The sequence below is a fragment of the Mastacembelus armatus genome, chromosome 22 (assembly GCF_900324485.2).
Source record: "Mastacembelus armatus chromosome 22, fMasArm1.2, whole genome shotgun sequence".
In the NCBI taxonomy this organism is placed as follows: Eukaryota; Metazoa; Chordata; class Actinopteri; order Synbranchiformes; family Mastacembelidae; genus Mastacembelus; species Mastacembelus armatus.
The window spans coordinates 2,951,347-2,976,065 of NC_046654.1; the positions used below are offsets into that span (position 1 = coordinate 2,951,347).

At 42.5% G+C, this 24,719-nt stretch overlaps 4 protein-coding genes across 4 annotated transcripts; 1 reads left to right on the top strand and 3 right to left on the bottom strand.

Annotated features, from left to right (window-relative positions):
- Positions 1–921: 921 nt before the first annotated feature.
- Positions 922–5,809, bottom strand: wdr32 (WD repeat domain 32). The gene is made up of 7 exons (XM_026307766.1): positions 5,129–5,809; positions 4,500–4,613; positions 4,059–4,256; positions 3,247–3,449; positions 3,073–3,153; positions 2,839–2,984; positions 922–2,694 (listed from the first exon to the last, which is right to left on the bottom strand). Exons 1-7 carry the CDS (start codon positions 5,587–5,589, stop codon positions 2,323–2,325), a joined length of 1,575 nt encoding a protein of 524 aa, XP_026163551.1. The 5' UTR covers positions 5,590–5,809; the 3' UTR covers positions 922–2,322.
- A 1,229-nt stretch (positions 5,810–7,038) lies between these two features.
- On the top strand, positions 7,039–12,226 carry hhipl2 (HHIP-like 2). The gene is made up of 9 exons (XM_026305133.1): positions 7,039–7,398; positions 7,894–8,546; positions 9,173–9,316; positions 9,655–9,986; positions 10,141–10,267; positions 10,894–11,039; positions 11,115–11,196; positions 11,377–11,459; positions 11,907–12,226. Exons 1-9 carry the CDS (start codon positions 7,039–7,041, stop codon positions 12,203–12,205), a joined length of 2,226 nt encoding a protein of 741 aa, XP_026160918.1. The 3' UTR covers positions 12,206–12,226.
- Positions 12,227–14,005: 1,779 nt separating this feature from the next.
- marc1 (mitochondrial amidoxime reducing component 1) lies at positions 14,006–17,311 on the bottom strand. The gene is made up of 7 exons (XM_026293293.1): positions 17,025–17,311; positions 16,230–16,400; positions 15,490–15,652; positions 15,187–15,330; positions 14,866–14,927; positions 14,533–14,604; positions 14,006–14,367 (listed from the first exon to the last, which is right to left on the bottom strand). The coding sequence occupies exons 1-7, from the start codon at positions 17,273–17,275 to the stop codon at positions 14,241–14,243; spliced, it is 990 nt and encodes a 329-aa protein (XP_026149078.1). The 5' UTR covers positions 17,276–17,311; the 3' UTR covers positions 14,006–14,240.
- A 2,306-nt stretch (positions 17,312–19,617) lies between these two features.
- On the bottom strand, positions 19,618–24,175 carry kcnk3b (potassium channel, subfamily K, member 3b). Its single transcript, XM_026300302.1, has 2 exons — positions 23,672–24,175; positions 19,618–22,701 (listed from the first exon to the last, which is right to left on the bottom strand). The coding sequence occupies exons 1-2, from the start codon at positions 23,952–23,954 to the stop codon at positions 21,809–21,811; spliced, it is 1,176 nt and encodes a 391-aa protein (XP_026156087.1). The 5' UTR covers positions 23,955–24,175; the 3' UTR covers positions 19,618–21,808.
- Between the last annotated feature and the right edge of the window lie 544 nt (positions 24,176–24,719).

Below are 24,719 nucleotides of genomic sequence, written 5' to 3' on the forward strand. Positions count from 1 at the left end.
CAGCAGTAAATCAGTCCAAGCAATGTGTTCGCTACTTAGAGAGGAAATTAAAGCCTGGCCGCTTTGCTTTATTACACTGTAAAAGTAAGGAACTGGAAGCGATGAGGAGAAACACTGATGTGGATCAACACTCTCTTCAAAAACCAACTTAATGAGGTACAAGCTCAGAAAACAAGTCACATGTTTCTTGGCAAATTTCATCTTGTAAAGGGAAGCAGAGGCGACTTAATCTTAAATCATCCCATGAATGGACTGAAACCAACAGTGAAATGATTCTAGTATCATGTGTGTGCCCACATACTGATGCCATGGAGCATCTCTGCACTTAAAAAAAAAAAAAAAAAAAAAAAAAAAAACTAAAATCAAGGAGCGACCACAACGCACAGACCTGTTTGTTCCGGCCTCACTATAAACACGGGCACTGTACTTTGTCCAAACTCAATCCCACATTACATTCACTTGTTGTTGAAAAAACCCATTAGAACAACAAATGTACATAAACCCACCAGCGACAGCAGTCCCCACTGCACTCTTTACAGCTGTTTGAGTAACATCTGCCAGAATCTACGGTGCCTGGCAGTATACAGGACATTACTGAGGCTTTTAAGAACAAAACTATGAAATTGTTACATCTTCAGTAGGAGTGTAAAGTATGGAGTCATAGAATATTTTAAAAAATGGATTAACACACTGCAGAACATAGTATAATAAGACCAGACTTAACTATTGGAGAAAATGTAATTAGAACTCTTGTCCTTGAAAAGCGACTTGTGCAGAAAGTGGGATTGGAAATATCAGGGGAGCACTTTGGAAACTGAGATACTGACTGCTTCACTTCTCTACTGTCCAAACCCCATGAAGCTTCCATCCTCGGAGTTGAGATAAAAACAAGACTCAAAACAAGGAGTGACTGAAACATAATGAGTGTTAGCGATTTAAAAAAAGTAACAAGTGAGCAAAGAATCAAAAAATAGAAACACGGTGCTACAAGTAGTGTCGACATTAACACACCAATAAAACCAGTCAAAGTCTTCAAAGACGGGGCAGAAAAACAAGGCGGAGAGCGACAACATGACAAGCAAGAAGTGTATATGCCGCTATCCATGAGTGAAGGCAAAAAGCCTTGATGAGGTCCTTGAAGTCCAAGGTCAAAGTTCAGATTGTATGAGCAGAGAAGCAGCACCTGTGGGGAAAAGGCATGAGCAGAGCGGAGCAGCTGAGAACGACACGATCCGCAGCAGAGGACGCCCAGTCCAGACGACCAGCAACAACGCAGATGACAGACACAAGCGCCTGTTTCTTTGTCTCGTTAGAATTAATGGATTGATATTTGTTTGCATCCTTAGTGTTTTTGTCCCAAGACGTCAACGCGTGGACGTGCCGAGTCTCGAAATAAGTGTCCTACTGCTATAGAGAGCAAAATTAATCTTTAGTATGAAAAAGAATCACAGAGCACCTGCAGAGTTATTTTTTGACTGATGCCACGTTGCATCTCTGAATTTAACAATCAAACCTCCTCATCAGGCTGAGAGTGGAAGTCTAGTTCGCAACTGCCAGATTTTCTGTTTTGTTGCATCTTATTTTCTTGCAGTCCAGGCTCAGACAGACTAATGTTTCCATCCTCCACTGCAGCCCAGTCAGGGACACAGCTCGTCTTCTCCTCCTTTAATTGTTTTTTTTTTTTTTTTCAGGTCAGTGAATATCAGCTGACAGCTCCCACCCAAACACACTCAGCCCGGCTCACAGCTGCAGACCTGGGGCTAGAAGTGCTTTAAATACTCTTTCAGGTTTACTTGGTACATTTTAGATGCCAGACTGGTGCAGCTTTCATCAGATTATCTGGCAGAAGGTTCAGAATAATCACAGGTTATCAACATACACACAACATGTCATATATGAAATATCTGCATGTTGTAAATTCAATCCATTTGGTCCACTGAAAACTTTAAAACAGATGCTAGGGCTGCTACATTTCAACTTTTCTTTTCTTTTTTTTTTTTTTAAAAAGTAGTTTCCTCTGGATTTGATGTAAATTACACCAAATTATACTAAAGAGGAAATATTACCAGCTTTGGACAACAAATATCTGCATATATTAAATGATACAGGTCTAAAATCATAAAAAATATAAAGCTGCGTGAAGAATATACTCAAGCAGAGCAATATTTTTAAAGATTTTTATGCAACTATCAAACTAATAGATCTTGGAAATGTTCTTCTTCTTGAACAATTCTCTCTAGACTGTCTAGGTCTGTGCAGGAACCCTCATCAGAACCTCTGTACCCAGGTCTGCAGTGCTTCGCTCTCTGCCAGCAATTGATGCTAAAACTTGGGCTGGTAAAGGGCCACACGTCCGCTGAGGCAGCCCGAGGCCAGCTGGCAGTGTGTTGGGGAGAATTTGGTGGTGAGCACCACGTCGCTGTGCGAGTAGATGGAACGGATCTCCCTGAGGCAGCTGGTTTGGACGGGCAGGCAGTCAGCCAGCTCGCTGCAGCGCTCATCAAAGGCCAGCAGGCGGACGCCATAGCCATAGGGGGAGCAGATGAGCCGTCCGTCCGGGCTGAAACACAGCTCCTTAATGTAGCCCCGCCCCACGTTGGCCTCCTCGATGTAGTGGGTGAGGCGGAGGGAGCAGCGGGGGGAGACGAGTGGGCGGGTGGGTGCCCCCTCCTGGAACTCATACACACACGTCCACTGGAGAAAGAGAGGAAAGAGGTTGGGGCAGGTGTTGGAGATGCAAAGCAAGTCAAAGCAGATTGTTTTCAGATCTAAAAAACATGAAGAGGGAACAAGCAGTAAAGTGCTCTAAAATATAGGATCACATCTGTGTTTCCTCACCTCCTGGTCGTCCATGTTGCTGGAGCATCGGATGAGTGTGGCCCAGCCTTTTGGATGGAGCTGCAGGGAGGTGATGCAGTTCCCTCTGTCCCTCTCTCCTGGGATCTCTGGTGTCAAAACCTCCAGGCTGTTTCTTGGAGAAAGACCTGTGAAAACCAGGTTTATGATAACCTTAGAATCCCAGCATCTCAACAGATATCTATTATACAGTTTCATTATCTGAGTATCTCTGACCTTCTCTGTGAGGGTGGATCTTGCTGGAGTCATTCCCCTGGCGAGGAGTTCCAGCCGACCTGGACGTCGATGTGCCTCCATCTACAGAATCACATCAGGGTCAAAACTCGTTTTATTAAAACTGGAAACACTGGGCAGATATTTTTAAACTGCCGATACAAAGTGTGGTCTGACCTGAGCTGAGTGGAGTCCGCCGGGCTCGCAGCATGCGGTAGCTGCCCACCTCCAGTGACTGGGTGAGGTCCAGGTCGTGCAGGATGAGCAGGTACCCTGAGGAGGTGGAGATGAGCATCTTGGAACAGTCAGGCGTCAGACGCATCCTCATTAGGTAGCGGGTGTGGAAGAACTTTTTGTGCGGGCAGCCGTCCTCTGTAAACCTGCAGGAGGACAGTTTTGGTGGTCTCAGACACTTTAAAATAACTCAGGTTAACGAGGTTTTTGCTTAAGGCAGGGAGGTATTGTTCAAAATGAAGCAGTTTGGATGAAGAAAAACAACCCGAGGTGAACTGTCTGGAGTTACAGCAACTTTATCATCATCATCATCATCTCTGGGTAGCACTTCAGGAAAGACAAGGAGGTTTTCAGGGTTGAATTACAGCCAAAGAACCCATTTCACCCAACTTAAAAGTTGTAAAGTTGCAGGTTTTATGGGTCGAAAGAAAGAGGATTGTTAAAAAGTCAGTGATGCATGGGTTGGAGTTTTATGTGCAGCTGCAAGTACAGCATGAGGAAACCACCAGAACAGATCTGAATATTTTCCAGGTAGTGAAAAGTGACTGAATTCTGACTCAAATAAGAGACAGATTTGTTGGATTTACTTATTTTGGAGAACAGGAGCAGAGAGAAAATGTTTTTTATTTATTTATTTATTTATTTATTATAAACCTTGTTGTAAGGTGCTATATAAATAAAGATTGACTGATATTCATCTTTACACGTTTCATGTTTGCCTTGACGTCTACATACCCTAAACACCACACACAAACCTGTTAGTGTCCCACGTGATGACGTTGCCATCGAAGCCGGATGTGACGAGGAGACGAGTGTTGGTGTCATACTCGATGTTTTTCACCCAGCTGGCGTGGCCATGCAATGAGCAAACCTTTGAATTCAGCTTACGGAGATCCCATAATGCAATGGTGGTGTCATCAGAGCATGTGGCAAACAAACGATTGTCCAAAAACCTGCATGACACAGAGTCAACATTTTCATTTCAGATTCTCTGCAGCCATGAATCCACACAGAAGCTTGAGCTAAACCCGATACACAAACATCGATAAAGATGATTTAAAGGAGCATGTTGGCTTCATGAATCTTTTATGTTTCACTGCTTTAAGCTTTAACTCCTCCCCTGTCTACGCCGCAGGATGCTGCACACCTACTTTTATAAATCCTCACTGGACTAATTAAAGATTAGATTAATGCACCTTATGTTGTTGACACAGTCCTCGTGGGCCTCCGTCAGGGTTTTGATGTGTCTGGATGAGATGGGATCAAAGAGCAGGACTTCAGTCTGCTCACAGGCCACAGTCAGCACAGACCTGGGCAGAGCAAAAAGACAGACACTTGTTAACAAACTAATATTTTCACCCAAATTCATCATTTTCTACAACTGTAGGCAATAAAATGTTTTTCTCGTCTCCTGCGCACATGCATCTTCCAGAAAAACTGTTCACTGCAGGACGGACACATGTTTTGTTCTGTGCTCACATGATGCTCACTAACACCATGTGACCCAGACACTGCACCTGGTTTGGCTGCAGGATTTATTTCCTATATCTGCTCCCAGGCTTGACCCCTGGGTGAACTCACTGGTCGTGCTGGCCCTGGGGGTTTTGCACTGGGGGGGGGGGGGGAAGGCCGAACTTGTCCTGTTTGGTTTCCAGCCTGCCAATGAATATAGTCTCTGCATAAACACGGATATCTCTCTGAGTGAAGTGATCCTTGGATGGTATCAAGGCCAGAGAGGATGGATTTGGAAATAAAACCTGAGCTCTTGCCCGCTTGTGTTTATGTGAGTGAAAGGCCACAAATGTTAGACTCGGAAGTGTCTTACCCGTCTGGGGAGTACTCCAGGTTAAACACGGCTCCATGGGTCTGAGTGCTCAGGTTCACAGACTCCACAGCCGGATTCATGGAGCAGTACAAACTGGTCATTGTCCTGAAGTTATCCCGAGCTGGGTCCACAAACACCCCTCGTCTTATAGTCCTGCTCTGCAGCCAGGAAAACAGACGATTCCCCCTGCCGCCTTCGGAGCCGGAGACCCCGCTGCTCCCTGTCTGCGGTGCGGCGGCTGTTTGGAGATGGCTCTCCCGCTCCTCCGACCCCAGAGACCTGGCGCTGCGTTCCGGCTGTTCCCCGCTGCTCCCCGGCGGCGAAGGAGATCCCCGCCGAGGGATTTCATCGTCCTCGTCTGAGTCGTCGATGTCAGGATCTTCCTCTTTGTCGCTGCCGTTGTTGGGCCTGTCCTGCGACTCGTCGGCGTCCTCGCTGTCGCTCTGGTGCTCCGAGCTCATTGTAGCAGCGTCCACACCGCCGTCTGGGTTTCGGGGCGCGGCGTCTGGGCTCGACTGTCTCCGGTCACCTACGGAGCATGTACCCGCTGTCCTCCGCCAGCCCTCTACAGCACCGTGGAAGTGGATTTCAGCCGCATAGACTGCGTTTAACTAATAAAATGTTGTTGCCAGGTTTGGCAGCGCCTTATCGCCGCGCGGAAATCCCAGCGCGGATAGCGAGAGTGCGACCGGAAGAGTCCAGCTGTCGCTTTCAAAATAAACGCGCCAAAAAGTTCTTCAAAAGAATAATAGGTGTCCGTATTAAAGAAAAACAAAACAGATTAGTCATTTCATATTCGTTTATTTTAGTTGCATTTCTCTCTATTTATTGACATTTTTGCGAAATAAATTACACGTAAACAAAGTAATTTTCATCAATAAATATTTTAAGCTGAAACGTCCTGTTGGAAGTTTGATGTTTTTATTCTGACTAACTTGATAAATTTCGTCCTCCACCAAAACAAATGCAAAATAAAAAGAAATGACGAACTTCCGCTTCCTTACCCACTTAAGGTGTATCCGCAGTTCGTTTGCTTCCATCTGCTGGATAAAAACTGCAACGTCTTTTGTGTAACAAATATTTACGTCACTTACAGTATATAAGTAAGCTTTCAAACTAAAAATGTCAGTAAATATATAAAAATCTTATAATATCTTATAAAATAGGCCTACGGTTTTATTTATTGTGGTGTCAAGTCTCACATCATGGACATTGGTTATGTGATAAAGTTATTTTGTCTGATTCTGTCTGACATTTTACAATTCTGCGTATAAGTATATTCTGTTCTAAGTATAATTTTACAGATTCAAAGAGAAAAAAGAAACATCCTATTGGCAAATATCACGCATCACATCCCTATTGCTGTATGTTGACCTATGAGAACTGACTACTGCATTACTGCATTAACACTAATGTGTTATTGTAATACCTTCAGTGTGAAATCGTATTTGTTATATATTTATGCAGCTTTGTCAGTATTTCTTTTCACGTTTATTATGAGAAAAAACAATGCACATTAGCATGTCTGTGACTACCTTGTCACGATGTCAGACTTAAATTTGTGATTGTGTTTTTGTACATTTCTAGTGGCAGGTATTGTGTTGTCTGTGTGTGTGTGTGTGTGTGTGTGTGTGTGTGTGTGTGTGGGTGGGTGGGTGGGTGTGGGGAGGGGTGGGAGAAGGGATGGGAAGGGCATCTTGCCTATGGCACTAAAATGACATGACATGTAAGAAGCACAGCTGCCCAGATGTTCCACAAACGACATTGCTGGCCCGGAGGCGCTTTTCAAAAACATGACACAAAATTATTGCCCTATAAACAGCATATAGGGGCATCTTCATGTCTTGACACTGTGCTCTGACCGGTCGTAGCTCACTCAAATTGAACCTTTTCGGGGCCAGAAAGCAGAAATGACAAGTACACGCGGCGCTGGGCTCCACTCAAGCGGAGCCCTTTGCGCGATTTTACGCGCAGTGGCAGGTCCTTGTGTGTCCAGAGAGTCCTTGAAGCTTTCCGAGTTTGTCCTGATCTTATCAGTGATGCTGCTCATCCCGGCCCAGCCAGCATCAGCTCATCCTCAGTGTCTGGATTTCGAGCCACCTTTCAAACTTCAGTGGCACCTGGAGTTTTGCACGCAGTACGAGCAGTTTGGCTGCTGCGACCAGAAAACGGACAACATGATCGCGGAGAGATACTGGGGCATTATTGACCAACTGGAAGCGGCGGGTTATGAGCTGTGTTTAGACATGCTGAAGGAAATCCTTTGTCAGGTACATAAGTTATTTTCTTTAAGAGCTGGACTGTGTTATCCCCCGCTGACACGCTGCTGTGACAAATTAACAGTTAACAGTTATTTGATAAAATAATCTCAAGGCGACGGTTTACTCGCATTATTTCTCTTCTTTTGTACAAGTGAATCCAAGCTTCAATTTGCAGTCAAGGTCAATTCAGTTTAGAAGTTTGCCAGTGGAATAAGATAATATATATATATATATATATATATATATTACTGTTTTTGTAACAGTGCAAGAACAGAATTAATGGCAGCAGTGTCTGAGCCACAGCACTTTGTAATTATACATAGAGTGCTGGTGTGGCACTAGTGAAATGCTCTTTTTTGAATCCCAGAATTGATGTGTCCTAATTGGACAGTTCCATGCTTCACTCTTTGACCTACACTCAGGTCAGTGCACATTCATTTTCATCTTGCTCCCTGTCAGTGCCCTAAAATGTCTCACTGCAGTGTGCTGTGCTTGTCATTACAGGAGTGCTCTCCTTATGCTGCCCACCTCTATGATGCTGAAGACCCGTACACACCAGTCAGAGAGATACCTGGCCTTTGCTTTGGCTACTGTTCAGAGTTTCATGGCAAATGTCAGCATGTGGTAAAATATTTAACTGAGAACAAGCTGCTGCTGGACAGCTCTGAGAAGGATGTGTCCACGTTCTGCAGGATGGTCGACCTGTCTGACCAGGACTACTGCTACCCCAATGTGTTGGAGAGCCCTGACCTCAACAGCAACCTGGGGCAGGTGCTGAAAGATCCCAGAGGGTGTCTCCAGCTGTGCCTGACAGAGGTGGCCAATGGTCTCAGAAACCCCGTGTTGATGCTGCACAGCGGTGACGATACACACCGGATGTTCATCGCAGAGCAGCTGGGCTTTGTTTGGGTTTACCTGCAGGACGGCAGCCGGCTGGAGCAGCCTTTCCTCGACATGAGCGGGGAGGTGCTGACCACACCCTGGCTGGGGGATGAGAGGGGTTTCCTGGGCATGGCCTTCCACCCCAAGTACTGGGACAATGGCTGCTTCTTCATCTACTACTCCATCCAGGTCAACAGTAGCCTGGAGAAGATCAGAGTCAGTGAGATGAAGGTGTCTGCCCATGATATGAACATGGCTGATCCTTACTCAGAGAGGTACACAGAGAGAGGACTAGCTCTTTTATAGCATCAGTTTGTCCAATAACATTCAACTAAAATGTTCTGCAAGTTCTTTAATGCATCCTCCCAAAACTATCAGTACACATATTTCTTCTGTAATGTGGGTAGACAGATTTTTAATGCTATTGGGCAACTCTGTCATCACACCTACCTGAAAAAAAGAAAAAAGAAAAGTTAAATGACAGAACAGATGATATCATCAAAGCATCAGTGCTAAAAGGTAAAAAGCAGGACTGGCCTGGGGGGAGGTGCATGTCAGAGTCAAGGCAACTACAAGTCTAAAAAACAAGAATGTAAGATTAGATAATATACATTTTATTAAAAGAGAAATTCAAGAAGTCTTGTAGTGAAAGTAGTCAGTAGTTAAGGTAGTCAGTAATAGTCCAGTGCATGTTTATTATTTATCTGCCACTGGATAATTGAATTCATTTAAAATAATTTAGATAATTTAGGTGAACCTGTCACTATAGGTGCTCTTGGGATGTTGTGAACAGGATGGTCAGGATGGTCTCTACCTTTGTCTGTGCGTCTCCTCCACAGCCTCGTTAAATCTCCAAATCAGTAGATGAGTTGGTACTGAACTGTATCCTCTTTACATTCAGGGTGATTTTAGAGATTGAGGAGCCAGCGGCAAACCACAATGGAGGCCAGCTGCTGTTTGGAGTTGATGGATATTTGTACATCTTCACTGGAGATGGTGGAAAAGCTGGTGATCCATTTGGGACGTATGGCAACGCACAAAACAAGTAAGGTTTTTTAAATTTATCTGGAAGAGGAAGGAGGCAGAAAGATGCTCAACACATTCAGATAAATTCACATATTATGAGCTGTTGGATCTATAAGCTACAGCTGTGGCTTATTCTTGCTGTCTAGTTTTCATGCACTTTCTGTCACAACATGTAACAGCAGTTTTCAGATGTTGCAGCTGAATCAATACGCTCTGATTTTTCTGTCTCTCTTATCTCTGCTCCTTCCCAATTTTTCCACACACCTGGTGACTGCAAAGTGTCCCATGTGATACAACTACCCCTGCTCAGGAATAACTACACAGGCCTCTCAACTTACATCCTATTTTCCCACTCAGGAGTGCTCTGTTGGGAAAAGTACTTCGCATTGATGTGGATGGAAGTGTCCCCAGTGGGCAGCAGTACCGGATCCCCCCTGACAACCCGTTCCTTGGTGACCCAGATGCTCGCCCAGAGGTGTTTGCATATGGGGTTCGAAACATGTGGCGATGCTCTGTGGACCGTGGAGACCCGGTCAGTCACTATGGCAGGGGCCGGATTTTCTGTGGAGATGTTGGTCAAAACCGCTTTGAGGAGATCGACATTATCGTCAGAGGGGGAAACTATGGCTGGAGAGCCAAAGAGGGCTTTGAGTGCTATGATATTAGACTGTGCTATGACTCGTCCTTGAGTGAGTATTTTCTGTTCATGTGATAAAATTCAAAAGCTATCGTCTGTCTAATTAGTATATTAACTTCTATTTGTGCCGTAATGCTCTGTTTTCAGTTTTATTTTGATGCTTTAGATTTTAGTTTAAATCAGTGCATCTTTCTATGCCACAACAGATGACACCCTCCCGATATTTGCATACAGCCATCATGTTGGGAAGTCTGTGACGGGGGGATATGTGTACAGAGGATGTGAATCACCCAATCTGAACGGCCTGTACATTTTTGGAGACTTTATGAGTGGGTAAGACTGTGTTACTCCGAGCCAAATAGTTTATTGTCTCCAGCCTGTTGGGTAAAAAGTGATTTTCTGTCAGTTTTTCAGGACTAGTGGCTTGAATTTATTGTTTACTATGACTTAATTGACAGTTTTGCCTGTTATTTAAAATCTGACTTGGGTTTTAGCATCTGATGCTTAACTACAAAGTTAATATTAGATTTTTGTTTGTGTTAACCTGATACCTGAAGCTCGGTGTGTTGTTTTGTGCTTAAACTCAAGCTTTGAAGTGAGACCTTAGATTAAGGATTGAGAATGAACTAGATTTGGCTGACATTATTCAACTACAGTTAATTTAACCCCTGAGGGTCTAAAAACACCAAATTAACTGGTAGGAGTAAGAAAAACATATAAAATGAAACTCCAGTTTATTATCTTGGACATGTATGACCATTAAACACATTTTTAATGTTCAGTTACTTGTTTCAAATTCTGGGTTGTCATAATGTTAAATGTGCCAGAGTATCTCCTAATAAACAGTAAAAGGATTTCTGTAATGAACTACATCACCTTCACCAGATTAAAGTCAAGAGATTAATGATTAATTCCTGCCTTACATGTGATAATACAAGTGATTAGTGCCCATCTTGCAGTGGGATCATGGCATTAGAGGAAGATAAGACAACAGGACAGTGGAAAGAGAGAAGTGTGTGTATGGGTGATAAAAAAATATGCTCTTTTCCTGGGCTCATCAATCATCACCACAAGTCTATCATCTCGTTTGCTGAAGATGAAGCAGGTAACATTTCTGCAGGCTCTCTTACACCTGATTGCCTAATCTAACACTGGTGACAAGCTGTTTCTGGTTTTCAAGGGGAGCTGTATTTTCTGGCCACTGTGCACCCGAGCACCATATCTCCCTTTGGAACTGTTTTCAAATTCATGGACCCCTCCAGGTGCAGCATCAGACACAGCTCACATTAAACCACATGATGTGACTTCAGTTCTTGTAGATCTCCTGGATGCTACATTTAGATGCTAGTAGATTCCTAATTAAAACAACCAGAAATACCATTGAATTAGCAAACATAACTTTAAAAAAACTGTTTCCCCTGTGATGCTTTTCGTTTCTTTAGGCGAGCTCCTCCAGGAAAATGTAAGCAGAAACTGCTGCCGGTGAAAGTGAAGGGGAAAAAATTTCCCTTTGTGCCAAAAGAATGTAAGTCCCCTCAAGTTTAACTCTCTCGTTGTCATCACCTAATTTTCTTTTAACTTATGTGACATTTGTGTATTAATCACACACCAGACTTGTTGCGCAGGCAAACTTTCTTTGCCTGAGCTTGTCATGCAGAAAATATTCCAAAGGAATTTGTTCTGACAAGCCAACAGATTGTTTACACTCACTGTTTACAATGTGCTGTGAGAACCTGCTTTTTAAAATCTCCATTTCATTTCTAAATACTGCAAAATTGTATAATCTCAGTGGGGTCATATATAAAACTATATAACACAGTCTCCCATTTTACAACAAGTATATTTAAAAGACAAAAAAGGAAAGTATTTCAGTCATTTAGGACTGAAACATATTCAGTTAAGCTTCATAAAATGCAACATGTGGCTGTAAAAAGATGAAAATGGGTAGTTACCAACATCTGTGCCATTTCAGTGACTGTGCTGGATGCAAATGAAAGACCTACAAGACCACCACCAAGAAAGTTCAAACTCATCAGCAAACCCCCAGTGACCAGCAGCCAGATCACAGCTACACCGACCGCAGCCAGCCGCACGACGACAAGCGCTGCTAAGAAGCAAAACAAGAAGCTTTCTGATAAGAAAGCAAAGAAAAATCATTTGAAACAATCGAGTAAAAACAAAATGCTGAAGAAGAAGAAAGCTAAGGTACAAGTGAAGAAAAATGATCTGAGCAAGAAATCCAAGGAAAAGTTAAAAAGGTCAACGTGGTAAAGCCTGTCAGTGACAGATAAAGTAAAACCACAGACCAATCAAATTGTCAAAGATAATTTAAAAAGTAATAGCCTGAAAGTTACCACAGTCCAATGTCAGAGCAGAGGAAAAAAAAACAATGAAGGAAAGAATCTGCAAATAAATGTTCATGAATAAAACTAAAACAAATCTCCTGGCTGTAGTTTTCTATTCACTATACAATCACACATGGGCCAAGATGTTGAACTATTCCTTTAAGTTAGAAAACACACATGTAATTATACATGTAGGTGCATGTGTCTAATTATGCATACAATTTCCTTAACGTCTTATTTTCAACTGTACTAAGCTCTGAGTTAATCACTGCTCTGTCTTTATTTAAAACATCCAGTAGGTCGGAAGTGAAGCAGCAAACAGGAAAGAAACTTGTAACTACACAAAGACCAGTGTTGTGAAAATGGCTTTAATTTTACAGCACATGCAAGTGTTAAAAATAGACATTAGAAAGTGTGTGTTTGCTCTCTGTCATTAAACTTCACCTCACCGATCATAACTGAGGCCCCTGTGACTGTGGGCGGTATAATAACTGCATGGTGTTGCTTACTGTATGTTGAGGACCCTCATAAATTATAGACTTACGTAACTATGCACCTGAGCTAAAATGTGCCCACTTTAAATGACATGGTGGCACCTTTGACCTTTTAATATACACAGGAGAAACAATAAAACAACCTATTTGCTTTAAAAGTGTCACTTCCTGCTGTGCAGTGGCTCCTATTTGGTCTGTTTGTCGTTACCTGTAGCAGTTTTGTTGTTTGGGGGTGACTCTTTGGACTGTGTGAACCACGGCCCTTTGCAACCAACCAGGCACTTTGAGGAACATGATGGTTTTCTCCCCTTTAAATAAATTTGAAGGTCAGTTTTGTTGAATTCCTTACAATAATATTGACATGTAAAGACCTGCCCCAAACCTGAAATAAAATGTGATGCACTGGCCTTACTAAGACAAAGTGATATCAACTCCAACCATGCCTGGCTCCAGGGGCACAGATTGCACTATTACCATTAGCCATGCTAGTGGGGACGGTAGTTATTGGATGGACTGCCAGGAAATTTTGTAAACTCCTGTTTTCCAAGAGGTGAATCCTACTAACCCTGGTGACCTCCCAGTTTTCCTCTAGCAGGTTTTCATTTATTTCAAAATCTCAGTTAAAAAACGAAATGGCACAAAACCTGGTACAAACATTCATGTTCCCCTCAGGATGAATGATAACGCCTTCAGTCACCTCTTCACTTTTACTCAGCGCCACCATTAGTTTTTGATTAAATGGCTGTTAATGACTCAGCTGTCCTTTGTGTTTAGTGCTTATTAGAAATGATTAAAAACAGTAAATCTGAAAATGAAATCTTAAATTAATTTTAGATTTAAAAAAAACAGAAATTTTCATTGTTGCTCTTGTGGTTAAGTAAAAACATACTGCTCCCTACTGGCCATGTTGTGTAACTAATGTCTCACAGCAAGCAAAAAAAAAAAAAAAAAAAAAAAAAAAAAAAAAGCTGCCTTAAAGGGACTAAATTTGTGAGGTTAGAAATCCTTCTTTTACACATACTGATTTCTTTAAGTACTGTCGTTGAAGCACAAACTGCGCATTAACTGAAAGGTCACAGCTTTGACCTTTGTTTCTATCAGAAGCTTCAGTGTCAAAGCGTCACTGAGCTGCTGCTGCTGAAACTGTAGAAATGACATTTATCCTGAAAGATGACGCAGAGCAGCACAGTGTCGGCTTCAAACATTCACATTATTATTGTCCACTGAAAATGCAACTCGTGACTAGTTCTTTATTTTCTGCTGACAGTAAGATGTAAAACACAATATCCAAATGATGCACATTATCTCAGTGGATTTGTGGCTCAGAATTACAGACTCATCTGAAAAACATATTTGTGCTTTTTTTTTTATTATTAGTTCTTCTATGTAAGTGTTTTATGATCACACAGTGACTGGACTAATACCAAAGATTTCTCCATCCTTCAGAGAAGTTACTGACTCCCTCCATCAGCGACTGATCTTGTACACCACATCACCGACCTGCATGATCCCCGTCTTCTTCACAATGAGCATCTGTCCGAACAGCGGAGACGACTTGTAGATGTGCTTCTCTAACGGGTCGCACAGGCGATAGCTGTGAGGGAATGAGTTCAGAGTCTTTTAGTTGTAACAGCGAAAAAGGAAAAAAGGCCACTAGGAAGTCTGACTTCAAAAGAGTCACATATGTAATTTAAATGAAAATCTTCAGCCTAGTTTACAGATTACGACCAAAATATAAAGTATTAAGTTAAACTTTCACCTTTTCAGCGTTTCCAGAGGCTCTTTTCTGCTGATTACACCAGTTTCAGGATCAACTGTGGTCAAAACACATCTAGAAGCAACAAAGACAACAAGTGCGTTTTGCACCCACCTTGTTAATCCTTAATCTCCACAGTTAAAAAGACAAATTCATGCATTTTAACACCAAGCAGCAAATAAACACTCCCACTATTATTAGTGGATTTTATTGATATCAAGGGCCTCACACCCAAACCCCAGCAGTGACTGCACTGCAGCTTCGTATTCACTGCTTTTGGTAAATGAAGTGATTGTGTCTCTGATAAAAGCCTGTATGAAGCATTAGTTGTGTTACCTTCCACATGACATTACACGCTGCAGTCGCACACTGCCAATCTGGATCTCTTCCCACGAATCCTGTAAAAGCAAAGCAGTTGGTTTTTAGAGTCGGAGATAAATTTAGTCCACGCTGCTCACACTGAAAAGGGCGCAGTATTAGTCAGAAGTAAAGCACCAAATGATCATTTTCAAGGCTCGAGGGAAACATAAGACAAAACCTCATGGGCTGCAGTGTGGGGACCGATTTCATCTGTAAGTTCTAAGACACTTAGTGGTTCTAAATATGGAACCGAAATCAGTGTAATATTTGCAGATGTGCTTCTCGTTGACAACACACCTCATCAAACGCCTCACAATCACTTATCACGATGTTTGGGCGGAAACGCTCCACGGTGACGTCCTTCTCCAACCTGCTGCTGAGGTCCTTAACAGACGCCTCGGACAGCAGCATCACAGGTGCGGCGTCTGGGTACGCCACCTTCTGGATGAATGGAAAAACACAAGCGCACTCAGAAATGACAATGTTTCGCTATTTATTTATGGGAGAATTAAAGCAAACACAAAGCAGGACAATAGTATTTTCCACTGAGCGTAGAGTTAAACCTTAAAATCAACACATGCTGCGGCACACAGTCCCTACCTCATCCTGTGGGAAAAGAGGCTCAGCCGCCACCGATCTCCTGGCCTTCATCTGAGGTTCAAAGTGAACCAAGCGAAAGGTTTTCTCCGCTGCCAGATAACGAGTGAACCAACGAGACGCTTCGTCGCCACAGTCCCTTCCCTGAATGTCAGCCCTGAACACCCTGCAGCATAAAACCAACAGGAAGCACTTAATACACGAACACTGAAGGTAAATAATGCAGAAGATTAAAAGCATAGTGTGACCTTGGCACATCATTCAAATCTACAGCGTTATCTTCGATCTCTCTAGTATGTCTGTATTATGTATGCCTGTTTAAATACAACACCTTTAGTCTACAGAAATGATTTCCCTCATCAGTTTAAAGGCTGAGTCATTTTTTTCAAACAAAAAGGCTGAAACACTCACTGGTTCCAGCTTTTTTTTTTTTTTTTTAAACAACATGTAAAGGCATCATCCTTGACCTGTGGGAAATTAGAACAGATGCTATTTATGATCAACAGATTACCAGATATTTAAAACACATATATCTTCCCCATCCCCAGAGGACGTCAACTATCTAGATGACTAATGAATATATTTTAAAAACAGACTCTTCAATTCCTTTAGTTAAAAAATACAACCAAGCTGCAGACAAGTGATAGAAACACTAAATAATTAAACTCCTTATTGAAGGAAAGATAACCAGCTAGATTCACTAGGAGCAGTTTGTGGTGTTGAAGTTAAACCCTGACGTTGACCTGCAGTCGATGACGGGGTTGTCGGGCTGTCTGAAGGGGAATCTCAGCTCCTCCATGTCGGGTCCGTTCAAACACACCTGACCTTGCTCACAGGTCAGAGACACCAGCACCATGCGAGGCTCCTGTCTGGCCGTCACCATGTGACCGTCCTCTGTCACCACCAGCCAGTGTCTGAAATCACAACACACACGACTGCAATTCCCTCATTTGCACCGTTTGGCATCCCAGCGTCCACACCTGCACTCTGAGCTCTCACAGACATATTTACAAGAAATAAACTACACTACTGCTGACACACACAGAAATCCCAGATTTACATCACAATTTATTTTTACCCACCGGGCAGAAACTGATCTGGGAATTATAACATGTTTCTCTGAGGATCTGAACCAACTCCAGAGTGTTATGCAAGAGCAGTCCACCGCAAAACTGCTCAATGAAACTTAGATGAAAATGTTTTAGACATGAGCTTCCTTTGCTTGAAAACCAGCAGCTTTGGCTGCCAATACAGCGAGTTTCTCATTTCACATGGACAAATCAAAGAAACCATAGCTGTCAGTCAAATGTAGTGGAGTAGATTATGGCAGACACTGGAAATACTCATGTACAAGTACTAAGAATGTACTTGTACATGAGTATTTGGTGTTTAAATGTACTTCTCTACTTTCCACCAGTGCTCAGCGCTGAGTGTTGGTGAGTCATGTTTGTGCAACCAGTGCAGATTGAGGTGGACAGGTCAGTAAACACCTGACAGGTGATCATTTACACTGTGTACATGTGTAGAGTCCAACTCACCGGTCCTGCAGCTCCCCGAGCCTCAAACCGATTTTCTGGCATTCTGCGAGCGCCACAGACGCAGCTTTCCCAGACTTGAGAGGGTGAATGAGGAGCTGCGACACAACTCCTACACGAACAACTTTTTCTGGTTTTCGCAGGTATTTATAGAGGAGGCCAAGTCCCAGAACAGCCACGCCAGCTCCGCCGATCAGAATAGCGGCTTTCTTATTCTGGGCCAAGGCGTCCACAGCCAGCTTCTTCACGTCCATTTTGGACCCTGGCACATTCACATGGACATTTGAACTTTGGTTAAAGAGACAACCTCCACGTGTAACGTTCAAGGCCCCTCGGTCAACAGCGATACGCCTCTGAGTTTTTTTTTTTTTTAACGTTAATGTCGCAATTATGACTTGACTTACCTTAAATACATTTAATTAATGACTAACCTTTACCAGCCGTTTGGAAGACTATCAACAGGACCCACTGCTGTGACTGACAGACCTGGACCAGCTCACAGACCTAACCTCAGAGCCGGACAAAGCCTCTTTGAGGCCCTGAGCAGGGGATTGGTTTTCTTATGATACCACTTAAGTCCAATGTTTAGCTTGTCAGGTGAAATAATTTATTTTAATGAATAACATTTCCATCTGCCTGATTACTTGCCTGGATGTTCACGGTTGTGCTCAACTCCAACAGGAGTTAGTCATAAATATCTGCAGGTACATGTTCAGTGCTACTGGACCAGCTCTTCTGTCCTGAGCCTCCAGGAGGAAAAAGCACAATTTGACATAATTAGCAGAGAGATAGAGTTTTAGAAGTGGTGGTGGGTAAATGTAACCGTCAGACAGAGACATGATTCTGGTCTTTGTGCTGAGCTAATTGGCTACTAGCTGGAGTTTTATATTCATCATCAAAAGAGGTTTTAATCTCCTCATTGAACTCTCAGCCAACAAGTGAATAGTGTTTTCCTATCTGTTAAACTTTCACTACATGTCTTCCTGCCCAGGCCTTCAGAGAAGAAACTTGTTTTGCCATATGTTGGAAAACTTGAACATACATGAACGTGAATTAAAAACAGAGCAATAAAATAAACAAGTGCATTTTTAACATTTGTCCAAATTAGCATAAATGCTGTGTTTGACACACACCTTCAGTTTTCATTTTTCCAAGAACAGAGAAAAACCCAAGTGATGTTATGTCAGAGCTGACCTTCTCAGTAAAACTATTTTTGTCTTTGACATAAATACTCAGGTCTATGGCCAAAGTAGAAAACAGCAGATGCTCCGGCCACAGGGGGTCAATACAGGGATTTGTCGAATGGATACTCCTTCTGTTGCTTTTCTGTGCACATCTAATGGCTGAAGGCAGATTCACAGGCACAGGGCCAGGCCTTACAAGCTGGTTTGATGTTGTAGTGGCAAACAAATTATGATAACGAGATACAGCCCTAATTGCTCTATTCTCAGTAACTGACACTTGGACGTTATCATTCTGTTCTTAGTGCAAACAACAATTTGATTATGGTATTTAAAGTTTCCTAATCTTGGGCTCATTATTCTCATTACTGATGCTGTTTTTGGTATATTTGCAGCGTAGTCATAAGAGCAGTGAGGCAGGTACCTCATGACAAGTGTCAGGATAAATCTGCCCCCTGAAATGACTCAGCACACAAGGGAAAAAATATACTTTGAATTATGCAAAACAATGACAATAAATTTGTGAACCCCTGGTGTAAAGAAAAGCTCCAACAGCAACATTTTATTCTGCTGGTCTGACAAAATCAAGTACATATGTGATTTTACTTTTCTTAACAGAAATCCAAGTTTCAATGCAAACAAAGCTGGACAGTGTAAGAAACAAACAAAAACAAATGTGAAGATAAGCCTTTTATATCGCCACACATTTTTCTGTTCACTTGTGCACTGACAGGGTAAAACAAGACATTAATCAGAATTATCCTTTGTTCTCTACCGCAGAACCAAATTATAATGTACTTTCAAAGAAATATAATGATTTAATGGTCCAGGAAGTGATTTGGACCCACAAAACAAAGCGTTAACAAATGAGAAAGTTGACTCAACACTGTGGCCCAATAGCAATATTTGCTATCATAAACTGTCCCTGTCCACCTCTTGTTCGCTGAACCACATGATGATGACATGGACATAAATATACATCCTGTCACAAACTGTGATATAATGATACACCGCCATACTTTTGCTCGTGACTAACCTGCTGTAGGTTTTCTGGAACTGGACTTCAGTCAGAATTCCCAGGGGGAAACCATCTGGACCAAACAGTCATTTCTATACATTCAGCAGGCTTTTCTCATACAGCACATGGAGATGATCAAACCACATGACTGCAGCTTATATAACCTATACTGTGTACAGAAATTAATTTCATAAATTTCGCCCGTAAATTCAAACTAATTCTTAGTGACGATTCTGTGAACAGGGTCCTCCAGAAAAACACCAGTAAAACTCAAAAGCAGTTTTTGGATAAAATATCCATGTTTTTAATGTTTTCTTGCTATACATATATACATGGACAAACTGTACAATATTGCCAGACAAATGAATAGTTTCAAATGTACACAACACATCCCTTGGCAATTTATGATAAAAATGTTCCTACAATTATTTTCAAGTACTGTGTGAGTGTTCAAGTACTACTTTGCTCCCGTCATCACTAAAAGTGTTTTTTTTTTCTTTCCAGGCAAGAAACAGAGAAGCCTGTTCATGTTAGTGCAACGTGATGTAGTGATGATGTAGAATACAGTACTTGCATAAAATACACAGTAGGCTGTTGTTTTCTGGGTCACTTATTGTAGTTAAAACATATCATTCAGCGTTAAAATCCTAAGTTTTCTTCCAGTAACATGTGAAAAAATAGCATTTCAGTAAAGTACAATCCCGTCAACAGGTAGGTCAAATAGTAATTTAATAATAACAAAGTAATTTTTGACACTATATTTTGTCTCACATTGCACTTCACCCCAAAATGTTCTCAATAATTCAGGATGAATTGGGGCAGAATAATCAAAAATGAAAATATTTGTTAAATATTAGTTTTGTGCTTTATAACAGGCATTTCTGGTGTTCATGAGGGATTTGTTTTGTAGTTGCTGGACTGTTAAATAGTTTAAAACTTAAACAAAACCCTAAGAATCAAAAAGCAAAAGTCAGTTCCTTCTGATTTTTTCTGTGAGGATTTTAAATCAGACTCCTCCGGGGATCAAAACTCTGTTGTAGAAATAAACATGACGTGACATCACCTCAACATCTCCAGAAAAAATACACCACTTAACTCCAAAATAGGCTGAGAGATACAAGCGGATAGTATCTGAGGGTGAATTTTTCCTTTTCCATCAATCACACACCCTCCATCTATTGTGGCATAGTTATCTGTGACTGACAACCAGCTCATTATCCATTGTCCAAACAGAGAAAACTGCCTACCATCTGCCACCGCAGACTGCTACTAAAATTAGATTGCATCTACTGTTTGAGCCAGATGTGATGTGAACAGCTTTTAATGCTTCATATCTGAATATCAGATGCATTTTGTTTGACAGTCAGCGAGGCCTGTGAAGCCTCACAATCCTCCAGGATACAATGAGCAGAGTGTCCAATCACATCGCAAACATGTACTTTGGCAAATAATCATGATCCATGTTTGAGGGTCTAAGTTGCCACTTTCCCCCCCCGAGAACTGTTTATTTGAGTTAATCTGTGTTTTCTGCTGCTCTTGACAAGTTGGAACCAAATGTTGAGACCCAGCGGTGCCAAATGGTGACTGACGTAGCCAACCTTCAGTTACAGAGTGGACAAAGTAAGAGAAACACCTTAGAGTACAGTAACCCTGCAGTAAACATCAGGTTGGTGTAGTTTTTTTTGAGACCTGCAGAGTTGTTGATTTAGCCCGGTGGTCATTTTTAAGGCAGTGCTTTGTAGGGTTGTTAAACAAATCCAGTGAAGTGTGTTTCAGTCAGTGCTGCTGAGTGTCTACTCTACTTCTTTGCTAATGCAGTTTCACCGTGTTTGAGATATGTCATCATGATTTTTTTTTTTTTAACTTTTCCACTTGTGACGTTACATAATTCAGCAGCGTTTGTGAGTGATGCACCAGCAATTTGGGCAGACAGAAGTGAAAATCACAATAACAGAGGCAGCTACCCATGTGAGTCATGAAGTTACCAGTATGCATCAGCCTTTGTAAAGTTCTGACAGTCACGATTTGTTTTCATAGTTTTTGAGGGCAACATAAGGCAACTTACTGAATCGGTGCTGCGGTAGTCACAAATACTATGATGGAAAATGTCAAAATCATCAAGACATATGTTTAACAGGAAAACAAATGAACAACAAACTACAACTTCAAGAAACAAGCCCTGAGTTGAATCAGCACCTCTGAGAATATTAACGAAAACACAAACTGGACCTTACTGCAGAGCTGTTGTACGAGATGTTTCAGTTATTTTGCTGCGCCGTTTCATGATACGTGTAGTGACCCAGATGATTGTCTACATGCACACATGACGCACACAGGACAACCCTGAACGAGACCTCCAGTCACATTGCTGTGTGCTGTGCTTTCTCAAATACATATGTGATTAAGACTTAGCTGTTTACAGTACTGTATGTGCTTTTCCCTTTAGCGTGTCCTACTGATGGTTTACTGGGATTATAGCACCGCAAACATCTACTTGCAGTCGCGTCTTTGCTGTGACTGCCAAGTATCTGTTCTCCACTTGGCAGTATAGACATATTGCACTGTTCTGAAGTCTGCTGTATTGAAGGCTAGACAGAGCTGCGTCTCTTAAACACCCTGAACGGAGAGAAAATGTGTAGGCCTGTTGTTATGGAGCTTATGCTCGTGCACTGACGTGGACTGCAAACGCAGCCTGTCGATCCAGGCTCCAAATAGTGAGGACAGTTACTGTTCTGCTGCAAGTATGCCTCAGAGAACGTCAGATCCTGAGGGATCATAGTGGGTATGGAGCCCTGTAGCTTCTCCTTGCTTCTGTACCACAAGCAAGAACAAATAGTCTGGAACTGCAGCACCTCAGTGTAGACACCTTTGAAATCTTTAGCCTTCGTGGTGTCGTCTGTTATGGGTGTGGAGGAGGTCGAGGCAGAGATCGGTATTAAACGAGCCACCTCTCCCCGAGGTTTACTGCTGGGCATCAAGGCCTTCTGTTTGGTGTCCCTCCACTCGTCCTCAGCGTTCATAGTCAGGAAGCGAAGCACCACCAGGTTCAGGAAGGCGCCAATCACTGTCAGGCCCATCAGGATGTAAACAAAGCAGAAGGCCACATACCGTGGGTCATTCTGCAGTGCGTCATCCTTCTGCAGGGCCACATAGTCTCCAAACCCGATAGTAGTAAGAGTGATGAAGCAGTAGTAGAAGGCGTGCAGAAAGCTCCATCCTTCGCAGTGGGAGAATGCTATAGCCCCCACACACAGGGTGCTCATGCAAGAGAAGAAGCCCACCGTCACCATGTTTGCCATGGAGACCTCGGTCTGACGCATCCCCAGGCACTTTTTGGCTTGGTGCAGCAGGTATCTGACAAACGTGTTGATCCGCTCACCCAGGCTCTGGAACATGACCAAGGTGAGAGGGATCCCCAGGAGAGCGTAGAACATGCAGAACACTTTCCCTGAGTCGGTGCTGGGCGCTGCATGGCCGTAACCTGAGAGAGAGCGTATCGCAGTTTTACAACTTTGGACGCTGTGCACATCATATTATATGGGGTCTAAGAAGCTGCTGTGCTGTGGTACAGTGAGTCATCAGCAATCGAAACCAAAGCCTTCAGCTAATGTGATTATTTTAATATTGATGCTTGATTTAAATCCACAGAAAATCAACACACACTCCCACTGAATCCTCCCATTAATGGAAAACCCAGTCACACTATTCAGCTTGATCCTAACGTCTGAAATTAACAGCTATTTATTTATAACTCCCACGTTACTGTCTGCTGAGATGTTGTAAACCCTGGAAATAAATCAGAAAGGCAGATGGTGGCCAAACTGCAATGGCAGATATTAAAGCCAGGGCTGTACACACGTCCTCACTGCTTCAGTAATTTGTGAGTTTTAGCAAGCTGAGAAAGTGTTTCCAATTTTTTTTTTTTTTTTTACAGGTTTTCATTTCCATACAATTGCGCACAAATTACACCTACCACAAAAAACATGTTTGTTGAAACTGGCTTTTTGACTCGGTACTCACAAAACAAAGGAGGAAAGAAAAACCAACAAAGCAAATGATGTCCCTGCTGCTGTCTGAAGAAAGAAGTTCTTCTTTGAGTTACAGACAGAAAGCTGTTTCAACAGACTATTGAATAATCAACAAGGGAATAACAATAAAAAATAAGTGAGAAAGAATAAAAATTCAATTATATAATAACTTTACGTAATGAAAATATTGAAATACATGCATGTTGGTCCTGTGTATAAATTGGCTGCGAAGTGTTTTAGTAAAATAAAAACTAAAAATGTACATAGGAGTATTTTTTCTGATTCTGGTGGCGGTTAATGACCTTAGATCTCTAAAATCCTGGCCGCGGCCCTGCTCTCAGGATCTTTCTGTAAAATGCAACTGGTATTAGCCTCATCAAGACTATTTGGCCACGAAATGTAGGAAAGGTGACGGCTGCTCACCTATCGTCGTAATCACAGTGATGGCGAAGTAAAATGAGCCGGAGAATTTCCACTGGACCCCTGCTTTGTGAGGTTTGAGCTGTAAAACGACGTGTTCCAGCTCCTCGAAGTTCTCTTTGGTTAAGTTAAATTTGCGCATGAGTTCATACTTTCTGGCATCGAGCTTCCTCTTGTGACTTTTCTCCTGTTTCGACTCCAGGGTCTCGAACACGGCCGCTCCGACCACCAGGTAGGTGAGGATGCTGACAATGAGGGCGAGAGTCCGCGCGTTTTGTCTCTTCATGATAGTAAAAATTAAAATCCGTGGTGCAGGTGGGAGCTGAGGCTCTCTGCGACCTTCTCCTGACGGACTCCGGATCCAACAGAGGGGACTTTGGAGAGGAGCTGTTCTCTCAGCACCACCCCCACATCACAGTTGGGTTGCTACTGTATTTGGTCTATTTGTCACCGACTTATATTTAGATTCCACAGAAAAGACACACAGGGCAATCCCACAGACCGCCAGAGGAATCGGCTTCTTGGAGCAGCAGCTCAGATCAGGAGCGCACCTTCCGGAGGGGGGGTTTGTGCGCACACACGCACACACACACGCGCACATCTTCCGTCCCTGAAGCCAGAATAGAGTTTGTCTTTTCCCAACACGGGCACAGAAATGGGCGTTGCAGCCCCCAAGTGTTCCCTAACGTTGTCAAATATTACTTAGTATATGATTCATCTGTTCATTCACAGTTAAAATATTTACACAGTGGCTCTTTAAACAGACTAGCTCTGGCTTCACAAGTTGTCTAGCAACCTAATGATAACCATCTTTTCCGTGAGTAAATATTTAAAAGGTGCATCCTTTTCATGGGGAGGAGGCTGCAGGACCTTCACTCATAACATCCAACACTGCAGGAGCCAGAGAGGCCTCATTATGAAAACAAATGAGGTGTAGTTTGGTATTTCATTGGAACATTTTAAAGAAGAGGACACCAGGTCTGTTCACACTGGTTTAAAGGAACAGTCCACTGATTTTACACATGAAGCTCAGTTTACTCACAATCAGGAG